Here is a 19,243-nt window from a genome sequence, read left to right on the forward strand (position 1 = left end):
TTAATAAATAAACTTATTCTTTAGGTGGTTGGGTAAATCTAAGCATTTAAACTGAAAGGCAAGACGGCAAGCCACAGACTCAGGACTCCAGTCTTATTTATGTTAGGCAGTGACTTTGACATTTATAACATTAGAATCTAGGGCACTGATAGAGTTTGTATGGATAAAGAATGGAAAGTTATTACATAAGGTTGCCTTGGTTACTCCTTGAACTGTTCAGAAAAATACTACTTTAGGTGAGAAAAACGGATGTAGTTAATAGATGAAGAATATAAAAATTAAATATTCCTAAATAGCCTTCTGCTAAATAAATGATTGGGGGGGGGGGTTAAATACTATAAAGCCTTTCCTACTACTTAAAAATTATACCACTAAAAACCCTAGATGAAAATACTTCTGCTGATTTAACTTTTGGGTAAAATTCATTAAATCTAATATCCAATTTCATAGATTTTGTGTGTGTGTGTGTAATATCAGTATATACATTAAAAATAAAATGACCTTTTTTCCACTTATTTACTTCGGAATTATTTCCCAACTTATAAAAACCATTTACCTAAGACTATGTTTTAAAATACCGTATTAACTATGATTTGTGGTATAAACTGATCTCAATCTTTCATAGTTCATTTGTGAGCGTGAGTCATGTGATTTACATAAGGAAATATGAAATCTTCAGAAAGGGAAGTAACAAAGAAAAGTCTCAAGTTTTAAACTATAGTTGAATTAATTCAAATATCAGTATAACAATTAGATAGGAAATATGCTAAAGCCCAATGGAGAATTTTTTTTTTATTTCAAAATAATGTATTCAGGATAATACAGGTCCAGTTTAAAAATATTTCAGGTTAAGTTTCCACATTTGAAAAGAGACCAAATCTATAACTGTACACTGTAGCACTTAGTCATGATGGCCATGTAATTCAACAAAACATTTTACATACAGAAATTCTAACATATATTGAAAACTATTTTCACATTTTCCTACTTTTGTTTTTTTTCATTTTTAAAAATCATACAAGACACTTTATGGCATGACTGGAGTAGACAATAGAGGAAAAGTCCTGTGAACATAAATAGGAAAATAAAATTCTGCTATCAATTAATGTTCTCTGTTAAGGAAAAATATTACTTTAAAAGTGCTAATATTTTCATTGCAAATAGGGGCAGAATATTCTTAAATATTAGATAAACCACTTGGTTGAAAAATTTTGCATGATAAAAAGTGACATTTTAACAATTCTAGGTCATTAGAAGGCTTTACATATCAATACACAGATGATATTCTTATATCCTAATATATATGCATAAGTTAACATTGGGTATATGTAAATATTCAGATTCTGGTTACTATGAAATAGTACAAGGATGTTCTTATATTTAATGTAACAAATGAAAGACACTCTTGAGACAAGAGAAAGACAGCTGTTTCCTAGAATTCTATTTAAACCCGACAATTTAAAGGTTGTGTGTGTGTGTATACACGCACATAGCACTGAAAAGGGGATTCAAGAGTTTGCCGACTTTTTAAGTCCTTTCAGTAATGATAGAAGTAGAACTAGGTTTTATCTCAAAGGAAAAACTGTAGGTGACATTCCTATGCTTGAGGTTTAAAACCTTTCTGAAAAGGGTAGGTTTGTTAAAGGCTTCCTAAAAAAATGCATTTGTTTTTATCATGAGTTTGAATTTCAACTAGCAGAACTGAAAATAATTATTAAACCAAAAGTGCGCTTTCAGAATTTCTACGAGGAATTACATTAACTCAAACCAAACTACAATTTTGGGGAGATCAGATTTAGTAGGAAAGCACATAGTATGGAAATGTACTCCCCCTTTCATCTGGGCTACATGAAATTTCTATGTCTTACTATGTACTTAGTCTCATAATTGACTTATTTCTTTACTCTTGCAGCATCTTCATAACCTGTCCTGTTGGTTTAACTTAACACAAAATTGCAATAGTGAAATTTGGTCACAGTAGTGGACGTCAAGTTTCCCACTGCTTTGGAAGGAATGGTTTACATTTAAGATGAGCTGTGTTTATAAAATATAACATTGGTTATGAAGCAAAACAAACAACCTTCCTTCCCTATAAAGAGACTTAAAGCTCTTAAAAAATTAAAAAAAGAAAACAAACATTTTGAATAAATCAAAATCAGAATACTGGGATTTTAGTATTAAAAAAATCACCTAATTTAAATGCAATTTGTCAAAAGCATTCCACGTTCTTCATAAAATAGAGCTATTTTAATAAATCATTATGTTCTTACCAAAAACTTGATCACACTTAAATTATGTGTAAAAAGTTATTGTGTAATTTTAGTTACATTTGATAGTCTTAAAAAAAAAAGCTGTATTCCTGCAACTAAAGAAAATACATACTTAAGGCATTTTTCTTTCAACTGCTTCAGGACAGACACAGTTCAGGCTCCCCACCTAAAACTTGGTCCTAAATCTAATTCATTCAAGCCATAGATGGATCACTCATCCTAAAAGGCCTCTTCAAATACCATCTTTTCCTTGAGGCCTTGTGCATATTCCAGTAGACAAGAGCTGTTCTCTGTGTATTCCTAGGGCCTTTTCAGTCTTTCTCTTGCATAATCCTCACTTCAGCATGCCTTGAGGAATGTTCATACTGTACAGGTCTCTTTGCTCTGTTAAACTGTACACTCCTCTAGATGAGAGTTGAATGGCATCCGTCTCTGCATCTGAGCAGGCGATTATACACAGGAGGAGCTCAATGTCTGTTGAACAAGTGGAGAAAGTGAGAACAGAGCACGGAGATTAGCACGGGGCGCCCAACTACGGTGTGGGTTTGTTTCCCAAAGTTCACTTGAAAGGAAAGAAACGCTTACTTTGAACCATGGAGAGATAAACATCAAAAATAAACTGTCTGGTTTAAATGCCCACAGAGAAATAATACATTTGGAGCAAGAGGCTCCTAGGAATTGTTAAAAGAAATAGAAATGTGTATAAAAGGAGGAGACGTTTAGCTTTTTTTTTTTTTTTTTTGGTCAAAATGTCCCTCAGTCATTGTAACCTATGAAGTTTACAAGTAGTTAAAATTTCACATATTAAACCACCTAGATTTGGTTAGAGAAGGCTTTCAGAGATTACTTAATGAGTTAACAGTGCAAATACTGGCTTGCTTCATGAGAATCTTACCATGGGCTTTTCTGCCCCCTTAAAAGAAAAATCTTAAAACTCTCCAGTTTTAACACAACAGAAGATAAATATCTATGAAGGAAAACAAATTCCACAGCATTCCATACAGATTTCCAAACAGTCTGATGATTCACAACAGGCATCCATGATGCCACAATCCATGTCACAAGGGCAGTTACAGTCATCTCCCATTTCATCTCCACAGCAACAGCAGCAGGCTTCTGAGGTGCAGATGCCACACGAAGCTTGGCCCAGGACAATATTGCAGAGGGTCAGGAATTCACAGAACAAGCAGGCCAGGATACAGTGGACACAGCAATCTTCATTGTCAGTTGGGAAGGGACCACATATGAGAGAGAGAATGAACACAATTACATAAGTCAGCAACGGACGGAATTAATAAGAATTGATCAAAATAAGGAATCCGGAACGCAGTGACAGGCACTCCTAGAAGTCTTTCCGGGGGCTGGAAGCTCACAAAGAAACTTAAGTTAAATTTTCGAGGAGGAATCTTGAGACGTAGGTATTGCATTCAGGGGAAAAAAAAAAAAAAAAAAAAAAAAAAAAAAACAACAAAACCCAGATCATTGTTGTGTATACTGCTGCGTTCTCATAGGTTAGGTTTCATGTCACTTTCATACATTGTGCCGTGGTCCTGGTCCTAGGTTCCGCTTCTCTGTGTCTCTTACCCATCGTCCCTATATGCTACTGCTCTCTATAACAGAAGCTCAAACAATTCTGTGACAGTAAAGTCCTTTAGAAATAGAAATTTGACTGCTCCACCCACCTGCTCCAAAATTGGAAGGAAAAAAAAATTCAATAGGATACATTCAGTATATTATTGAGTACATCATGATGTATAAGGTACTTGAAATGTTCTAAAGAGCTAATGAGCTAGATTATCGTGATATTAAGAAACCAGTGTTTAACTGGCACTAAGCCAGTTCTATTCAGTATGCCTTCAAACAAATACTCCCATTTAACCACTCGTAACATTTCTGCCCTTAACTTTCTATTCTGCTGGGGAAAGCTTGTATTTCAAAGCTGAAAGCGGAACCTACAAAACTCGACATTGAAGAACCTTTAACTGGGTATTATGAAAACCCTAAGAATATTACTGACCATTAGATTATTTATGTATTAATCATAAACTACACCATACATCAAACTATCTGTAATGGATCTATCGATTTTAAAGGGGGGAAAGAATGGTCATCCCACCTAGACTCAGAAGTAGAGGGTTATATCTTTGAAGCCTCCTTTAGTCCCTTTCTAATAACTGTATTTTCCTCTCCTGAGATATGATCAATGTCTTGAGTTTTGACTCAATCTTTCCTTTACTTACCATTGTACTTTTTGCAACAGTGAATGTGTAAACATCCCTACATAGCCGATCAGAAGGGAAATGATACCTTATGAATTCCTGGGAGTAGCATTTTTTGCTCAACACTTTGTTTCAGATTTCCCCTCACTGATTCATATCACTATAGTTCACTTATTTTCCAGGTGTTGAGTATCCCAATTGATTTAATATGCCATAATTTATTTATCTGTACTATTTATGAATATCTTTGTCATTTCCAGTGTTTCTGCTACTCCAAACATCACTGTTGGGAATGGTTTTGTGCAAGTGTCTGAGAACATACATGATATATAACTAGCAGAACTGCTGGCTCATGGGATATGCAAACGGGTTGTCCAAAGCGATTGCTCCAGAGTTTACTCGCACAAACCAAGTTTGAGAATGCTCACTGTCTGCATCCTCACCAATCTTGGGAACTGTCATACTTTCATATATGCCCATTAGGTGAGTGCGAAACGGCATCTCATGGTGGTTTTACTTTGTATTTACTTACTTACTAGTAAGTTGGGACATCTTTCCATGTTTGGCCATTCATGCGGTCTCTTCTTTGAAACACGTGTTCAGGATGTTCATGTTTTCCCCTCATTTTTCTATTAAGTTGTGCTTTTACTGATTTGTAGAAGTTCTCCATAGGTTCAAGATACCAATCCTTTCTCAAAAATGACTGTGGCTTTTCTTAGGTGGCTTTTCTTATGGCTTTTCTTAGGTTATGTGGTTTTTCTTAGGTTAAAGTAAAATAAGAGACAGATGAGTGAATTTTCAGACCTTGAGAGTTAAATAAAGAGAAATCCAAATCAAATCTTGTTGTTAGCTAGAGATATGGGATTGATTATATGGCTAAGGAGGCATTAACAAGATCTGGTAACAGAATGAAATAAAAAGTTTTAATGGGTGATTCCAAAGAAGGGGAGGCCAGCCCTGCCGATAGGGAGGGAGAAAAAGAGAGGGCGAGGGAGAAGAAGCCGACAATCAGGAGGGAGAGACTGAATGTGATGAGTAAGAAATCAACAGCCTTCAGTATAATTCCAGACTAAACAGCTCATTGCTACTCACAGGATGTCTCTCTTCGTTGGCGAATGAAAATCCCTTCCTGATTTTAGATGATGACAGTTGTCATACAGAAATAAGAAGCCCTAAGCCCAGAATAGGATCTGTCCAATTTCTATTTTAGCCAACAAGATTCACAGATCAATTTAAGTCTGTTAACCCCCCTTTGTACTTTTAGTAAACAAAATGAAAAAAAACGAAAGTTCTTAGCTGTAAATAGATCAAATACTCCTTTCTAGCCTATCTTCTACAACAAAATGTGATTTCTGTAACTAATAGGTATGAGTGGTTGTCTTTCATAGAATGGGAAGCCTAGCATAAATAAAGGAAAATGATTTATTTTCATATTAAGAAATATGGTATCTTAGAGAAAATGTTTTGATCATTTTTTAAAAAACGATTTTAGATACTTTGTACTGATCTCTATTTAAGGCTTTTTCCCAATATTACTTCACTTAATTTTAACAATACTCTCAAGAGGCAGCCCTGGTATTATCCATGTTTTACCAATATAGACGTAGAGAAAATTGAGAACATTTGCCCAGAGTCCTACAGGCTGTAAGGAACAGAGTCGGGGTGAGAACCACATGGCTCGCAGGGAAAGGCCCTGCTCTAATCCAGCATGCTGTGTTGACCGCAGGGGTGGACCGCTTGGTTCATCTTCCTTGGGGGAAGATCAGTTATAGACCCCCACCTTCCTGATTTGTCTTGATCTGTTTTTAGCCTTGATTCGTGTCCCTTTCCTTTCTAAAGACGATTCTGAATTTCACCTCGAATGAAGAGTTGATAGTGGAGGTTAACCTTCACCAACTAGGAGCAAAGTTCATGAGCTGGAGAACTGATACACTGCCAGTGACACTGTGGAGACAGACATCAGAAGGTGGGCAGCCAAGAGAGCAGGTCTCAAAAGACACAAATCTGTACATGTAAAACGGAAACACTAAAGTCCACAGCTACAGGAACAAAAGCAGTGAACAGATTATGTAGGGATTCTGGTACAACATGGTAACGACACAGGTTTTAACAGAATCAATTCTTTAGGTACATACTAAAACTAAAAAAAGAAAAATAAAGATAAAAAAAGACATCCTCTTAGAACATAGGTCCTACGTAATTCACTAGAAAACCATTTTGAGCTCCTCTGAAAAACCAGTCTATTAAAGGGCACCTTGAAAAAAGCCACAAACCAAACTGCACCTTAGAGATTAAAGTGATGTTAAATATGGTGCACTTACCGGGGCGTGTACCACAAACACAGTCCTTACCTGTACTTGACAAGAACTTCTGAGGTATGAAAACAACAAAAGAAACAAAAGGATCCCCAGATCCGATCAAATCAATTTCATAGTCTGATTTGTATTCCTTGCCCAAAACATTTCTTTTCGTTGGGTTCTAGAAAGAGCAGTTTGTGACTGGGGCAATGAAAAGGTTAAACTGAGACAAAATAGCTGATAGTTTCTTCCATTGTCACCCCCACCACCCCCAGGGGAATCAAGAATCATAAGAGGCATTACAATGCTGGTTTCATCTGAAGCAAAGAGAAGATTCTAAGAATTAGCAAACTAAGAAGACTTCAATAGAGACACTTTGAAAAAGAAGAGTTGTCTGCATCGATAGCTCACAGTCAGAAATAATTTCTCCCCCCTGTTCTTGAGGCTTTTCATTTTTATGGTTTTATTCAGTCATACTTGCAGTTTTTGCCAAAAGCATTTAACCTCTGAGAAGCCAACTAGGTTCTGGGAAGGATGCCTGTCCCAAACCGGGCCAAGCGAGAATTGCACAATTCAATGTGCTAGCGAGAGGGGAACTCAGCACAAGACTGACAGCTACTGTAAATTGAGGAACACAAAGGCACATACCAGCAGCCAAGTATCTTGCAAGAAAGCATAAAAGGAAAAGTTTAGTGCAACATTTGATTTAAGAAAACCAAAACTGTTATGAATGACTGCAGACACAAACCCAAACAAAATATCTGAATCCTAGAAAAGGTCATCAGTGTTAAACCCCTGCAGCTGGTCTAGCTGGAAAACATCTGGCTGCCCCAGGCCTTGAAGGCAACAACAGAAACCTACTTCAACAGCATCCTAGGTGACTATGGAAATGGCCGTGACTGGCCCAAGGGGCTTTGGTCTGTTTAAAACGACACCGAAGACTCATTTTGCTAAGAACGTGTTAATTTAATAATGAAATGATCCCAGATTGATTTCCCTAATCATAGGTGGCCCCAAATGCTCAGAAAATAGGGGGGAGAGCCATCAGAAAACTCTCTGCACAGTACATTCAGCTCTGTTATAAATGAGTCTATGACATTTCTTGAGTTTTCTTTTTTTAAGATGTGGTATGACAGATGCTCTGAATTTCTTGGAACAAAGACCCCAAACAGCAGAGTACTGGGAAGCGCAGAGCAGTGAATTCTGAGAACAACCCACAAACCAGATTTGTATGTGGTTTATCTCGACTAATCTCTAATAACGTTTCCTATGTCTTCAATGCTTGAAACGACTTTCTTACTTAACCAAGTCCCCAACAAGTAAACTATATACTGAGAAACAGAAGTTTGTTAACATTGTTAACAGGCTAACAGTATGCCAAAAAGCAACTGCAGATTAGAACATGAGCAGTCAATTATGCATAGTTAGTCATTTGATAACTGCACGGAGACCAAACCTGACTTCACACCCAAAGCTACAGAGAACCCCCAGGTGTTCCCATGTCTTGACCTGCTAAGGCTCACAACTAAGGGGGCATCCAAAGGGGCTCCCCGTACAGAGGATGCCTGATTGGTTGGTGGCATTCTTCTTCCCAGACACTGCTTGACTGCAACTGTTGTTTCTCAAAGCAAAACCAGAAACCAGGCTAGAAGTGGGGGTTAGTAATCCTGAATTGCAGCCAGGATGGCTAAGTTAGTATCTGGCCTATGTGAAAAGCTAGCTGTGAGGGATGAGACACAGACATCTCCAGGGAGTTGTGCTCCTCAAGTGTTCACAGGGGCAGGAGATATTTACTAATACAGCACGGTAGCTCAGCTCCAAGTAGCTCTGAGTCTCCCAGCCAGAGGACGCACAGCGTTCTGGCCTACAGCCCTAGAATGACCCGCTGCCTGCATAAATTGGCCTGAAGCGTACCTCCTACACAGAACTCTCTGGCGCACTGCTGTCCCCGTGAGGCCATGCATCTTAGCCAGAACACAGTCAACATTTTCCTAGTGGGGAAGAAAGGGAGTTAGGTCAGGAGGTAAAGGAAAGAGAAGAGCGATATTTTCCACTGCAGTACAAAGAAGACCACACTTAGGAAAACCGAACAATTCTCTTTACTATTATCTTTCCTTTCGGCAAACTCAAAAGAACTTTGGAAAAAAAAAAAAAAAGAGAGCACCGTTCTCCCACACCCCAGAAAGGGACTCCTTGATAATTTTCCTAGCACATGTCCAAATTCTGGATTCCATCCTGTACCTATGAGAGGTGCATTTGCATTTTACATTACAGTAGGTGGAAGGTAGAGATTTTTTTGCTTCTCTTATCCGTTTATTCTGCTGCATGCTCCATGGTTGATTCATTGAACATTCCAAACTCTCTAAGAGATTTGATCCAGTAATCGTCAGTCATTACTTAACTGTAGGACTGAGTCAAGTAGTCCTTTCTAAAGAGTCGCATCTTACAAAGTCTAGGAACATAACATATACACCTGAGCACCTTCCCCTCCACCTCAGGAGCTGTACACAGAAATCTGAAGAGGACTAAAAGCTCAGTTAGTAGACATGTTTATGTAAAGCATTTTACATGTTTAAAACATTTTCTGTTCTTGTCTACATGCCATTACATGTAGTTAAAATATGGGAAGAGAAGAGGGTAAAGAAAAGCTAAAAAATATAGGTGGTGCACCTAACATGTACATTAACTTACCGAATCCCTACAATACTAAGATCACAAATTTGATAGCTGGTAATAACAATACTGTCCTCAGAGGGTTACAGTGAAGATTATTGATTAAGCATCTGAATCTTGGTTACCACTCAGGTCATGTTCTCACAGTTTGTGAGGTTGAGCCCCACATCAGGCTCAGCCCTAGCAGTGCAAAGCCTGCTTGGGATTTTCTTTTTCCCCTTTGCTGCTCCTCCCTTCCTTCCTCCCTCCCTTCCTACCCCCCCCCAAAATAAACTTAAAAAGTACTCAATAAGGGATTTATCATGTAATTCTTATTAAATGTTGTTACTGTGATAGCTATGAAGATAATAGAAAAATATTTATTTTAGGGAGGCCACACCTCTCTACCTACCAATAGACTTCATTCACTCTGATTACTACACCAAAATTGGGCCATTCCATCTTAAACTAAGGAGGTTTTATAAAAGGCTCAGTTCATAGTTGAAAACACTTGAAAACAGAGACCCAAAATGGCAACTTTAAGAGACAGAATCTGCAGGAGTGAAGCAGAAATCTGCCCAGAAAAAAAATTAGTAAATCTTGTGTTTGACTACAGGAGAAGACTTAAATAATCATCTTTTTCCATATTTAAATGATCCATTTATTTTCTCAGAAAGTTAGAAGGCATAAACACAGTAAGACTACACTTTATCTGAACCTATTCAATGCTGACTTTATTCAGCCAGCCAGTTGGAGTATCTCGAATCCAAAAAGTTCGATAGAGAAGTTGAATATAACTCTTAGAGAACCAAATCCGCTTTAGACCTTAAAAGCATTTTCCTAGAAAGAATATGTCTGACCGTGTCTCCTAAAATTGGTCACAATGGCATCTAAGCCTAGGAAAAAAATACACTTTTTCATTAAAACTAGAGTATTTACGTTCTTATGACTGTGTGAAAATGATCTAAGGAATGTCTCCACAAACCTTAATGTTTTTCCCATTTTTCACAACTGTGACTATTTCACAATTACCATTTCAGTTTCCCCTCTGATCTGTGCATGCCTAAATAGTGCACAAGGTACTGTTATGAAAAGAAATCTGTTTAAGTCAAATAGTACCTAATAGGGTGATCCTGCAAAAGGTGCTGGTGGTGATGATAAGAACAGTAAAATAACACCTTACTGTATCACATGCTTTTTATGTATTTATATTTATTGAGGTATAATTGACAGACTAAATTCTCCTGAAACCAATATTGCACTGTATGTTAACTAGAATTTAAATAAACATTTGAAATGAAAAAAAAAAACATATAACCTATTAGTTTCAGGTGTACAACATAATGACTCAATATATCTGCACTGTGAAATGATCACCACGATGTCTAGTTAATATCTGCCACTCATTTTTTTTCCTTAGGAGAGCTTTTTCATATCTACTCTCTAAGCAACTGTTAGATATGCAATATATTAACTATAGTCAGCATGGTGTACATTACATCCCCATGGCTGATTTATTTTATAAGTGAAGTTTGTGACTTTTGGACTCCTTCATTCATTTTACCATGTCCACCCCCTGCCTCAGGCCACCACCAATCTGTTCTCTACAAACTCATGGTTTTGGTTTTAGATGCCACATATGACTGAGATCATATGGTATTTGTCTTTTTCTGACTTACACACTTAGCATAATGCCCTCAAGGTCCATCCATATTGTTGGAAAGGTAAGATTTCTTTCCTTTTTTTATGGCCGAATAACGTTTAGTTGTGTGTGTGTGGGTGTGTGTGTGTGTGCGCGTGCACACACACACACACACAAATATATCCTATATATATCCATCACATCTTCTTTACCCACTCATCCATTGAGAAACATTGTTTCTATATCTTGACTATCATAAATAATGCTGCAGTGAACATGGGGGTGGATATATCTTTCTGAATTAGTCTTTTCATTTCTTTTGGATAAATACCCAGAACTAGAATTAGTAGCTCATATGGTGGTTCTGTTTCTAATCGCTGAGCAACCTCCATACTCTTTTCAATTGTGGCTAAACAAATTTACATTCCCACCAATAGTGCACTTTTTCCCATAACCTCAACAATACTTGGTATTTCTTGTTGCTGATAGCCAATCTGACAAGGTCGAGGTGGTATTTCATTATGGTTTTAATTTATATTTCCCTGACGATGAGTGATGTTGAGCACCTTTTCATGTACCTGTTGGCCACTCGTATATCATCTTTGGAAAAATATCTATTGAGATCTTCTGCCCATTGTTAATCAGATTGTTGGGTTTTTTTTTTTTTTTTGCTTTTGTGTTGTAAGAATTCTGTCTATATTTTGGATATTAACTCCTCATTATATAGGTTTTGGAAATATTTTCTCCCATTCGATAGGTTATGATTTTGTTTTGTTGGATTCCTTTGCGGGGCGGAAGCCTTTTAGTTTGATGTAGTCCCACTTGTTTATTTTAGGCTTGTTTTTGGTGTCAAGTCTAAAATCTTAGCACAAAAATAGAAGTCAAGGAGTAGCTTCCTGAGTATGTGTTCTTCTAGGAATTTTATGGTTTCAGATCTTATAGTCTTTCATCTATTTGGAGTTAACCCTTGTGTATGGTACACAATAGTGATCCAGTTTCTTTGTTTTGCATACGGCTGTCTAGTTTTTCCAGTACCATTTACTGAAGAGACTTCTACTCATTGCATATTCTTGGCTTGCTGTCAAAAATTAACTGACCATATATACATGGGTTTATTTCTGGGCTCTCTGTTCCACTGATCCATGTGTCTGTTTTTATGCCAATACCATCATGTTCTGATTACCATAGATTTGTAGTATAGACTGAAATCAGAGAGTGTGATGCCTTCAGCTTTGTTGTTCTTTCTCAAGATTGCTTTGGCTATTCAGAGTCTTTTGTAGTTCCAAACAAACATTAGGATTATTTCTACTATTAATGTCCTTGCCATTTTGATAGGGATTTCATCGAAACTGTAGATTGTTTTGGGTAGTAAGGACATTTTAACAATATTCTTCCAATCCATGAGCACAGAATATTTTCATACAGATTTAAGTTGTCTTAGGTTTCTTTCACCATGTCTGGTAGGTTTTCAGTGTATAAGTCTTTTACCTCTTTGGTTAAGTTTATTCCTGTGTATTTTATTCTCTGATGCATTTTTAAATAACATTTTCTTAATTTCTCTTTCTGATAGTTTGTTATTAATGTATAGAAATGCCACAGATTTTTCATACTGATTTTGGATCCTGCAACTTTACTCAATTTGCTGATTAGGCCTAAGTTTTTTGAAGGAGACTTTACGGTTTTCCACACATATCTGTGTCATCTGCAAATAGCAATAGTTTTACTTCTTACTTTCCAATTTGTATGTCTCCTGTTTCTTTTTCCTGCTTAATTGCTCTGGTTGGAATTTACCATGTTGAATAAAAGTTGTGAGAGTGGGCATCCTTGTTTTATTGTTGATCTTAGAGGAAAAACTTTCAAGTTTTTCACCATTGAGTATGATGTTAGCTGTGGACTGGTCATATATGGCTTTTACTGTGTTGAGATACATACCCTCCGTACACAATTGTTGAGATTTTTTATCATAAATTTATTTTGAATTTTGTCAGAGGTTTTATGTACCTATAGATGACATTTTATTAAAATGGTATATACTTTATTATCCTTCATTTTATTAACATGGTATACACATTGATTTGCAGAAACTGAACTGTCCTTGCATCTCTGGAGTAAATCCTATCTGATCATAATCTCTGATCTTTCAACTGTACTGTTGAATTTTGTTTGTTAGTATTTTGTTAAAGATTTTCCCATGTATGTTTACCAGCGATACTGGCTTGTAATATTTTTTCTTTTTTTGTGGCATCCTTGTGTTGTTTTGTATCAGGGTAATGCTAGTCATATAAAAAATGAGTTTGGAAGTATTCCCTCCTCTTCTATTATTTTGGGAGAGTTTGAGAAGGATTGGTGTTACTTCTTTAAATATTTGGTAGAAATCACCAGTGAACCCATCTGGTCCCGACTTTTGTTTGTTGGGAGATCTTTGATTACTGATTCAATCTCCTTAGTAGTAATCAGTCTATTCAGATTTTCTATTTTATTGTGATAAAATAAATAGGTTTATTAGTTACAGTAATAATAAATAAACCTGGTAAATTTATGTTTCTGAGAATTTATCCATTTCTTCTAGATGGTCAAATTTGTTGGCATGTAATTGTTCATAGTAGTCTCTTACAATCTTTTGTATTTCTATGATATCAGTTGTAGTGTCTCCTGTTTCATCTATTAAAGAGGATTTTTTGAGGGGTTTTTTTTGGTGAATTTAAAGGTTCATCAATTTTGCATATCTTTTCAAAGAACTAGCTCTTGCTTTCATTGGTCATTTCTATTGTTTTTTGTAACCTCTATTTCATTTACTTCCACTTGATCTTTGTTATTTCTTTCTTCTATCAACTTTGTTCTTCATTTGTTTTTCTAATGCTTTGAGGTGTAAAGTTATACTGTTTGAATTTTTATTTCTTGAGGTAGACATTTATCATTATGAACTTCCCTTGTAAAACTATTTTTGCTGCATCCATTAGTATTGCTGTGTTGTACTTCTATTTTCATTATCTTGGGGTATTTTTTAATTTCTCCTTTGACCCACTGGCTGTACGGTAGAATGTTATTTAATTTCCATATATTTGCGAATTTTCCATTTTTCTTGTAAATGATTTCTAATTTCATACCACTGTGGTTTGAAAAGTTGCTTAATATGATTTCAATCTTCTTGAACTCATTTAGAATTATTCTGGGGCCTAATAGGCTCTATCATGAAGAATATTCTATGGGTACTTGTAAAGAATGTATACTCTTGTTACTTTTGTGTGTAATGCTCTGTGTATATCTGCTGAGTCTGTCTGGTCTAATGAGCTGCTTAAGGACAATGTTTCCTTATTGATTTTGTGTCTGGATGATCTATCTATTGATGAAAGAGGTATTAAAAGCCTGCACTATTGTTATTTCTCCACTTGGGTCTATAAATATTTGTTTTATATATTAGGTGTTCCTGTGTGGGTGCTTAAATATTTACATATGTTATATTCTTTTGTTGGACTACCTTTTTTATCATCATATGATTGTCTTATCTCTTTTTACAGTCCTTGTTTTAAAGTCTGTTTTGTCTGATATATATAGTTATTCCATCTTTCTTTTGGATTCAATTTGCATGGAAGATCTTTATCCATCTCTTCACTTTTAAGTCTATGTAACTTTCCATCTGAAGTGAGTCTTTTGTAGTCAGCATACCGATGAGTCTTGTGTTTTCATACCACCATTCTTTTAATTGAAGAATTTAGTCCATTTATATTTAAAATAATTATTGATAGGTATGTACTTACTGCCATGTTTTTACAATTTATTTATTTACTTAGCCACCTAGCTGCCCCTGCCATTTGTTAATTGTTTTTTTTTTTTTTTTTTTTTTTTTTAGTCTGTTTTGTAGTTCTGTTTCTTTCTTTCACTTGGTCTTTTCCTTTGTAACTTGATGATTTTCTGTGGTGGTTATGCTTAGATTATTCTTAGATATGCTTCATGTTTTTCATATTTTGTGTGTCTACTACAGGTTTTTGCTTTGTGGTTATTAAGAGGCTTACATATAATGACATATCCAACAGCCTATTTTAAGTTTATAACTTAAGCATTAATGCATTCTAAAGCTCTACATTTTTACTTTCCCCCTCTTTTGATGTCACATTTTACATCTTTTTATCTTAACTACTTATTGTGGTTACAGTGAGTTTTACTACTTTTGTCTTTTAACCCTCATACTAGCTTTACAAGTGATCTGCCATGTTTACATTAGATTATTTTGAACTTTACATTTACATTTACCACTGAGATTTATACTTTCATGTTTTCCTGTTAGTAATTAGTGCCCTTTTTCTTCAGCTTAAAGAAGTTCCTTTAACATTTACTGTAAACCAGGCTTAGCTTTTATCTGTCTAGAAAATTCTTTCCTGAAATCCAGAATGACAACTTTGCTGGAGAGTGTTCTTGGTTACAAGTTTTTTTGTTTCAGCACTTGAAATAAATGATGCCACTCCTTTCTCTCTGGCAAAGTTTCTGCTGAAAAATCTGAGGATAGTCTATAGGGGTTCCCTTATACATACACTTTTCTTTTGCTGCTTTTAAGATTACCTCCTTCTTAACTTTCGACATATTAATTATGATGTGTCTTGGTGTGAGTCTCCTTGAGTTCATCTTATTTGGCAATCTCTCAGCTTCCATATCTGGGTACCTGTTTTCTTCAAGACGTTAGGGAAATTCTCAGCCACTACTTCTTGAAATAATTTTTCTGCCCCTTTCTTCTCTCTCTGTGATCCCTTTAATGTCACTGTTGGCCCACTCAGTGTTGTCACATAACTCTCTTAAGCCATCTTAACTTTTCCATTCCTTTTTTCTATGCACTGATGAGGTGAGCTCTGCTGCCCTGTTTTGAAACTCCCTGATCTTTTCTTCTGCTTCATAGTTTGCTGTTGAATTCTTCCAGTATATTTTTCAGTTTGGTTTTGTATTCTTGAGCTGTGTGACTTCCATCTGGTAATGTCTTATATCTCTGTGTTCTGTGTTCACTCATTCATCTCCCAAGTTTGGTGAACATCTTTGAAACCATTATTTTGAACTCTTTGGCAGGTAAACCACTTATCTCCATTTAATTAAGAACTTTTTCTTAGGGTTTATCTTCTTTCTTTTTAAACATATTCTTCTCTTTATTCACTTTTATCGACTCTCTGTGTTGGCTTCTGTGCATTAGATAAAACAGCCACCTTCTGATTAGATAAATCAGCACCTAGGTTAAGGCTATTTGGAAAATGACCCCCCTCCCCCTTTCCCCCCCTCCCCTGCAGCAGTGGCTTGTAAAGTATGCAAACATATATAATCTTGTGGCACTAAAACTATAAATCCCACTGGTTTCCAAGGCCAGGCGATCTAGAGGTGTCCACTGGCGGCAGTCACAAAAATCAGGGTACTAGCTGGGTATACAAGTTTCTTTTGGGGGGGATACTGGTTATCTGGAGCAAGGCAAAGGGAGAGCTTAAAGACGGCACTCACAGGCCGTTTGTCTGGAAGTGCATACAAGTAGGCCCCTATATATGTGCCCAACCTGAAGCCTTCCCAAAGCCAAAGGTCATGTTAAGCAAATAGGACTCTCTTGCAGAGACTGGGGGTATGTCTCAGTCTGCTATCGGTGCAGTGCCTCTGGAGTGGCAGCTGGCCAAGAGCAGTCTCTCCTGTGTTAGTCTGTGGGACCCAGGAACGCAGGCCCTGCTATCCACCACAGCTAGGCGATCGGTGTCCCTGGGCACCAGATGTGTATAAGCTCATCTTCTCCCAGAGATACTGGCATTCTGCAGGACAAAGCTAGTGTTCACCTTCCAAGGTGAACCCAGATTACAGTGAGTTAGTCAGAACAACCTCCCTGAGATAGAGCCTGCCAGCTTCAGATCTGAGTATCCTGGCGATTTCCTAGATGTGTGTTAAGTTAGGTGCTTGCCCCTCACACTGACACTTTATTTTAAAGAGTATCTGCTTGACCTAAGGTCTGGGCACCCCTCAATCCGCTGCCTCTCTACTGGGCCCAGGGCATGTGGGTCCGCACGCACAAGCCCATTACTAGCCACTTCCCGGTTCGACACAGTCTTTTGGGTCTTCGGGATATAAGCTGCACTGGTTTACAAAGCTAGATGTTTGGGGGTTTTTCTATCAGATACAGTCTTAAAAGTCAGGGTGCTGAATGTGGGGTTCAAACTCTTTGCTCTTCAGGGAGAGGCTCTAGGTTTTGAGTTCCATCCGGTCATTGTGCCGATGTGAGCTTTAATCTCAGCCTCTCCTGCTTGCTTTAGATGTGGTTGTTGTTTTTTTTTTTTTTTTTTTTTTTTCTCTGCCATATGTGAAGGATTCACTTAGCTAGTTTTCAGATTCTTTTCAGAAGAAATTATTCCATATGTAGCTGTAGATTTGGGGTGTTTGTGGGAGGAGGTGAGTTCAGGATCCTACTGTGCCATCTTGAACAAGAATTCCCTATTATCAGATGCTACTAGACTCTTCCAGGGCCCCCAGAATTGGCTAGGTCACTTGTGTCATGAGGTCTTTAAGACAGTGTGGGAATAAACAAACACAAGGAGAGGAAGCTGACAGTATTCGAAGGGCTGGGATCTGGAACAATAATTCTCCAGGCACTTGCACCTGTACCATGGAAAAAGGCTGAGAGGCCCTGGTGGTGACTGTTCCTGTAAGCTCCTATAAAGGCAGGGACCGCATCTCCAGCAGGCGGGACAGGCCTCACACAGGCAAGAGCAGCCTTGCCTTGAGAAGGCCCAGGCTGTGCACCCCAGTCCTGGTACAAGAGCCAGGCCCCAACCAAAGAGGCACAGCAGTCTGACAGACACTCCAGGCAAGATGAAGAGGAACAAGCCGAGCGAAATGAGACACCAAAGCGTATTTCAAAGGAGTGCACAGGAGGTAAATCCTGTTATTTATGGAATTAATTTGTGAATCAGTGATGGCATTGTTACTCTTTCCATATCCCTCCCTCTCCGCCCATGTTCTCTATTAATACCATTTTTTTTGTTTGTTTTTTTAAGCCTCCGATGAACAGGACAGCATGACACTGAAATTATAAGGTATAAATACCTCAACCTTAATTTAGTGTACAAACAATTCCACAGCCAAGAAAATCTATGAACATGTCGTTTGCAAGTACTCTAAAACTGACAAACCTGGTCTTCTCATATAAGAACAATTTTGGAGCCTTGTTATATTACTTTAAATTGTAGAAAAGAAGGTAAAAAAAATAAAAACACTTTTACTTAGCTGCCTCTCGATGCTGTGCACTTCATCAGGGCCACCCCCCAATGGCGGTTTCCCTGAGTCACAGCTCATTACCTACTGTGGCAATTCCAGCCAGCAAATGCCAGAATTACTGAAACAGATGCCCCAAGTGTCCGTGGTGGTTGTCTCTCTGTTTGGTTTTGGTGAGGCTTCTAGCAACAGGGAAATGACATTTTTGGGGGGCACAAAAATGTTACAATTTATGATCACTCTGCCATCTTCGTGAGTGGCACAGACAGCCAAGTATTATATCCCATTAATCAGGATCTGGAAAACCTATTTCCTAGTCTTGACTCTGTCACTAACTGGCTAAGTGACCTTGAGCAAACGATTTCAGTGTCTAACTTCTTACAGTAAAGAACAAAATAATCTCCAAGTTCTTTCCAGGCACTAAGTTTCTATGAAAGCATAGCTCAGGGTCTTTTCTTGGCTTTGAACAGAGCAATTACTTGGCTTAACACGATATTCGAAGTACAGTGGCAAGTTCACAGATGCTCCTGGGTCTCAACCAACTTAGCGTCAACACATATTCAACAGGTGGTCAGATGACATGTGTTAGGTGAAGAGAAAGCCAAGGTGGTTCCAGGTAGTGAGGAGGAAATGTAAAGGCACACAGGCAAGAATATGATAGTTTTAGAGATCCAAGTGGCTCAGTGTTGTTGGGGCAGGGAAAACCAAGGAGAAAGCCTTCAATTTTCCATTTCAGAAAGGAGGAGGCAAGAGCAGCATAAGTGATAATATATACCTACCTGACCCCCCCTGACGCTGTATTATTGAGGAATATAATGGAAGTGGTCAGATCAGCACGAGTTGCTAAGACACTGGATGAGGCAATGATGGGAACAGAATAGTCAAGTATGACTCCCTGGATTCTGGAGCCATTCACTAAGCAAGAAACATAGACAAATAGTT

At 37.5% G+C, this 19,243-nt stretch overlaps 1 protein-coding gene across 1 annotated transcript in view; it reads right to left on the reverse strand.

Moving 5' to 3' along the window:
* Nucleotides 1-988: 988 nt before the first annotated feature.
* The window catches only part of MDFIC (MyoD family inhibitor domain containing), an 86,583-nt gene continuing 68,328 nt past the window's right edge, over nt 989-19,243 (reverse strand). The window contains exon 5 of the mRNA XM_027075312.2: nt 989-3,485. Within this exon, the coding sequence (XP_026931113.2) occupies nt 3,238-3,485 (248 nt within the window). The 3' untranslated portion in view covers nt 989-3,237. The remainder of the gene's footprint in view (nt 3,486-19,243) is intronic.

The sequence above is a fragment of the Acinonyx jubatus genome, chromosome A2 (genome assembly GCF_027475565.1).
Source record: "Acinonyx jubatus isolate Ajub_Pintada_27869175 chromosome A2, VMU_Ajub_asm_v1.0, whole genome shotgun sequence".
Classification (NCBI taxonomy): Eukaryota; Metazoa; Chordata; class Mammalia; order Carnivora; family Felidae; genus Acinonyx; species Acinonyx jubatus.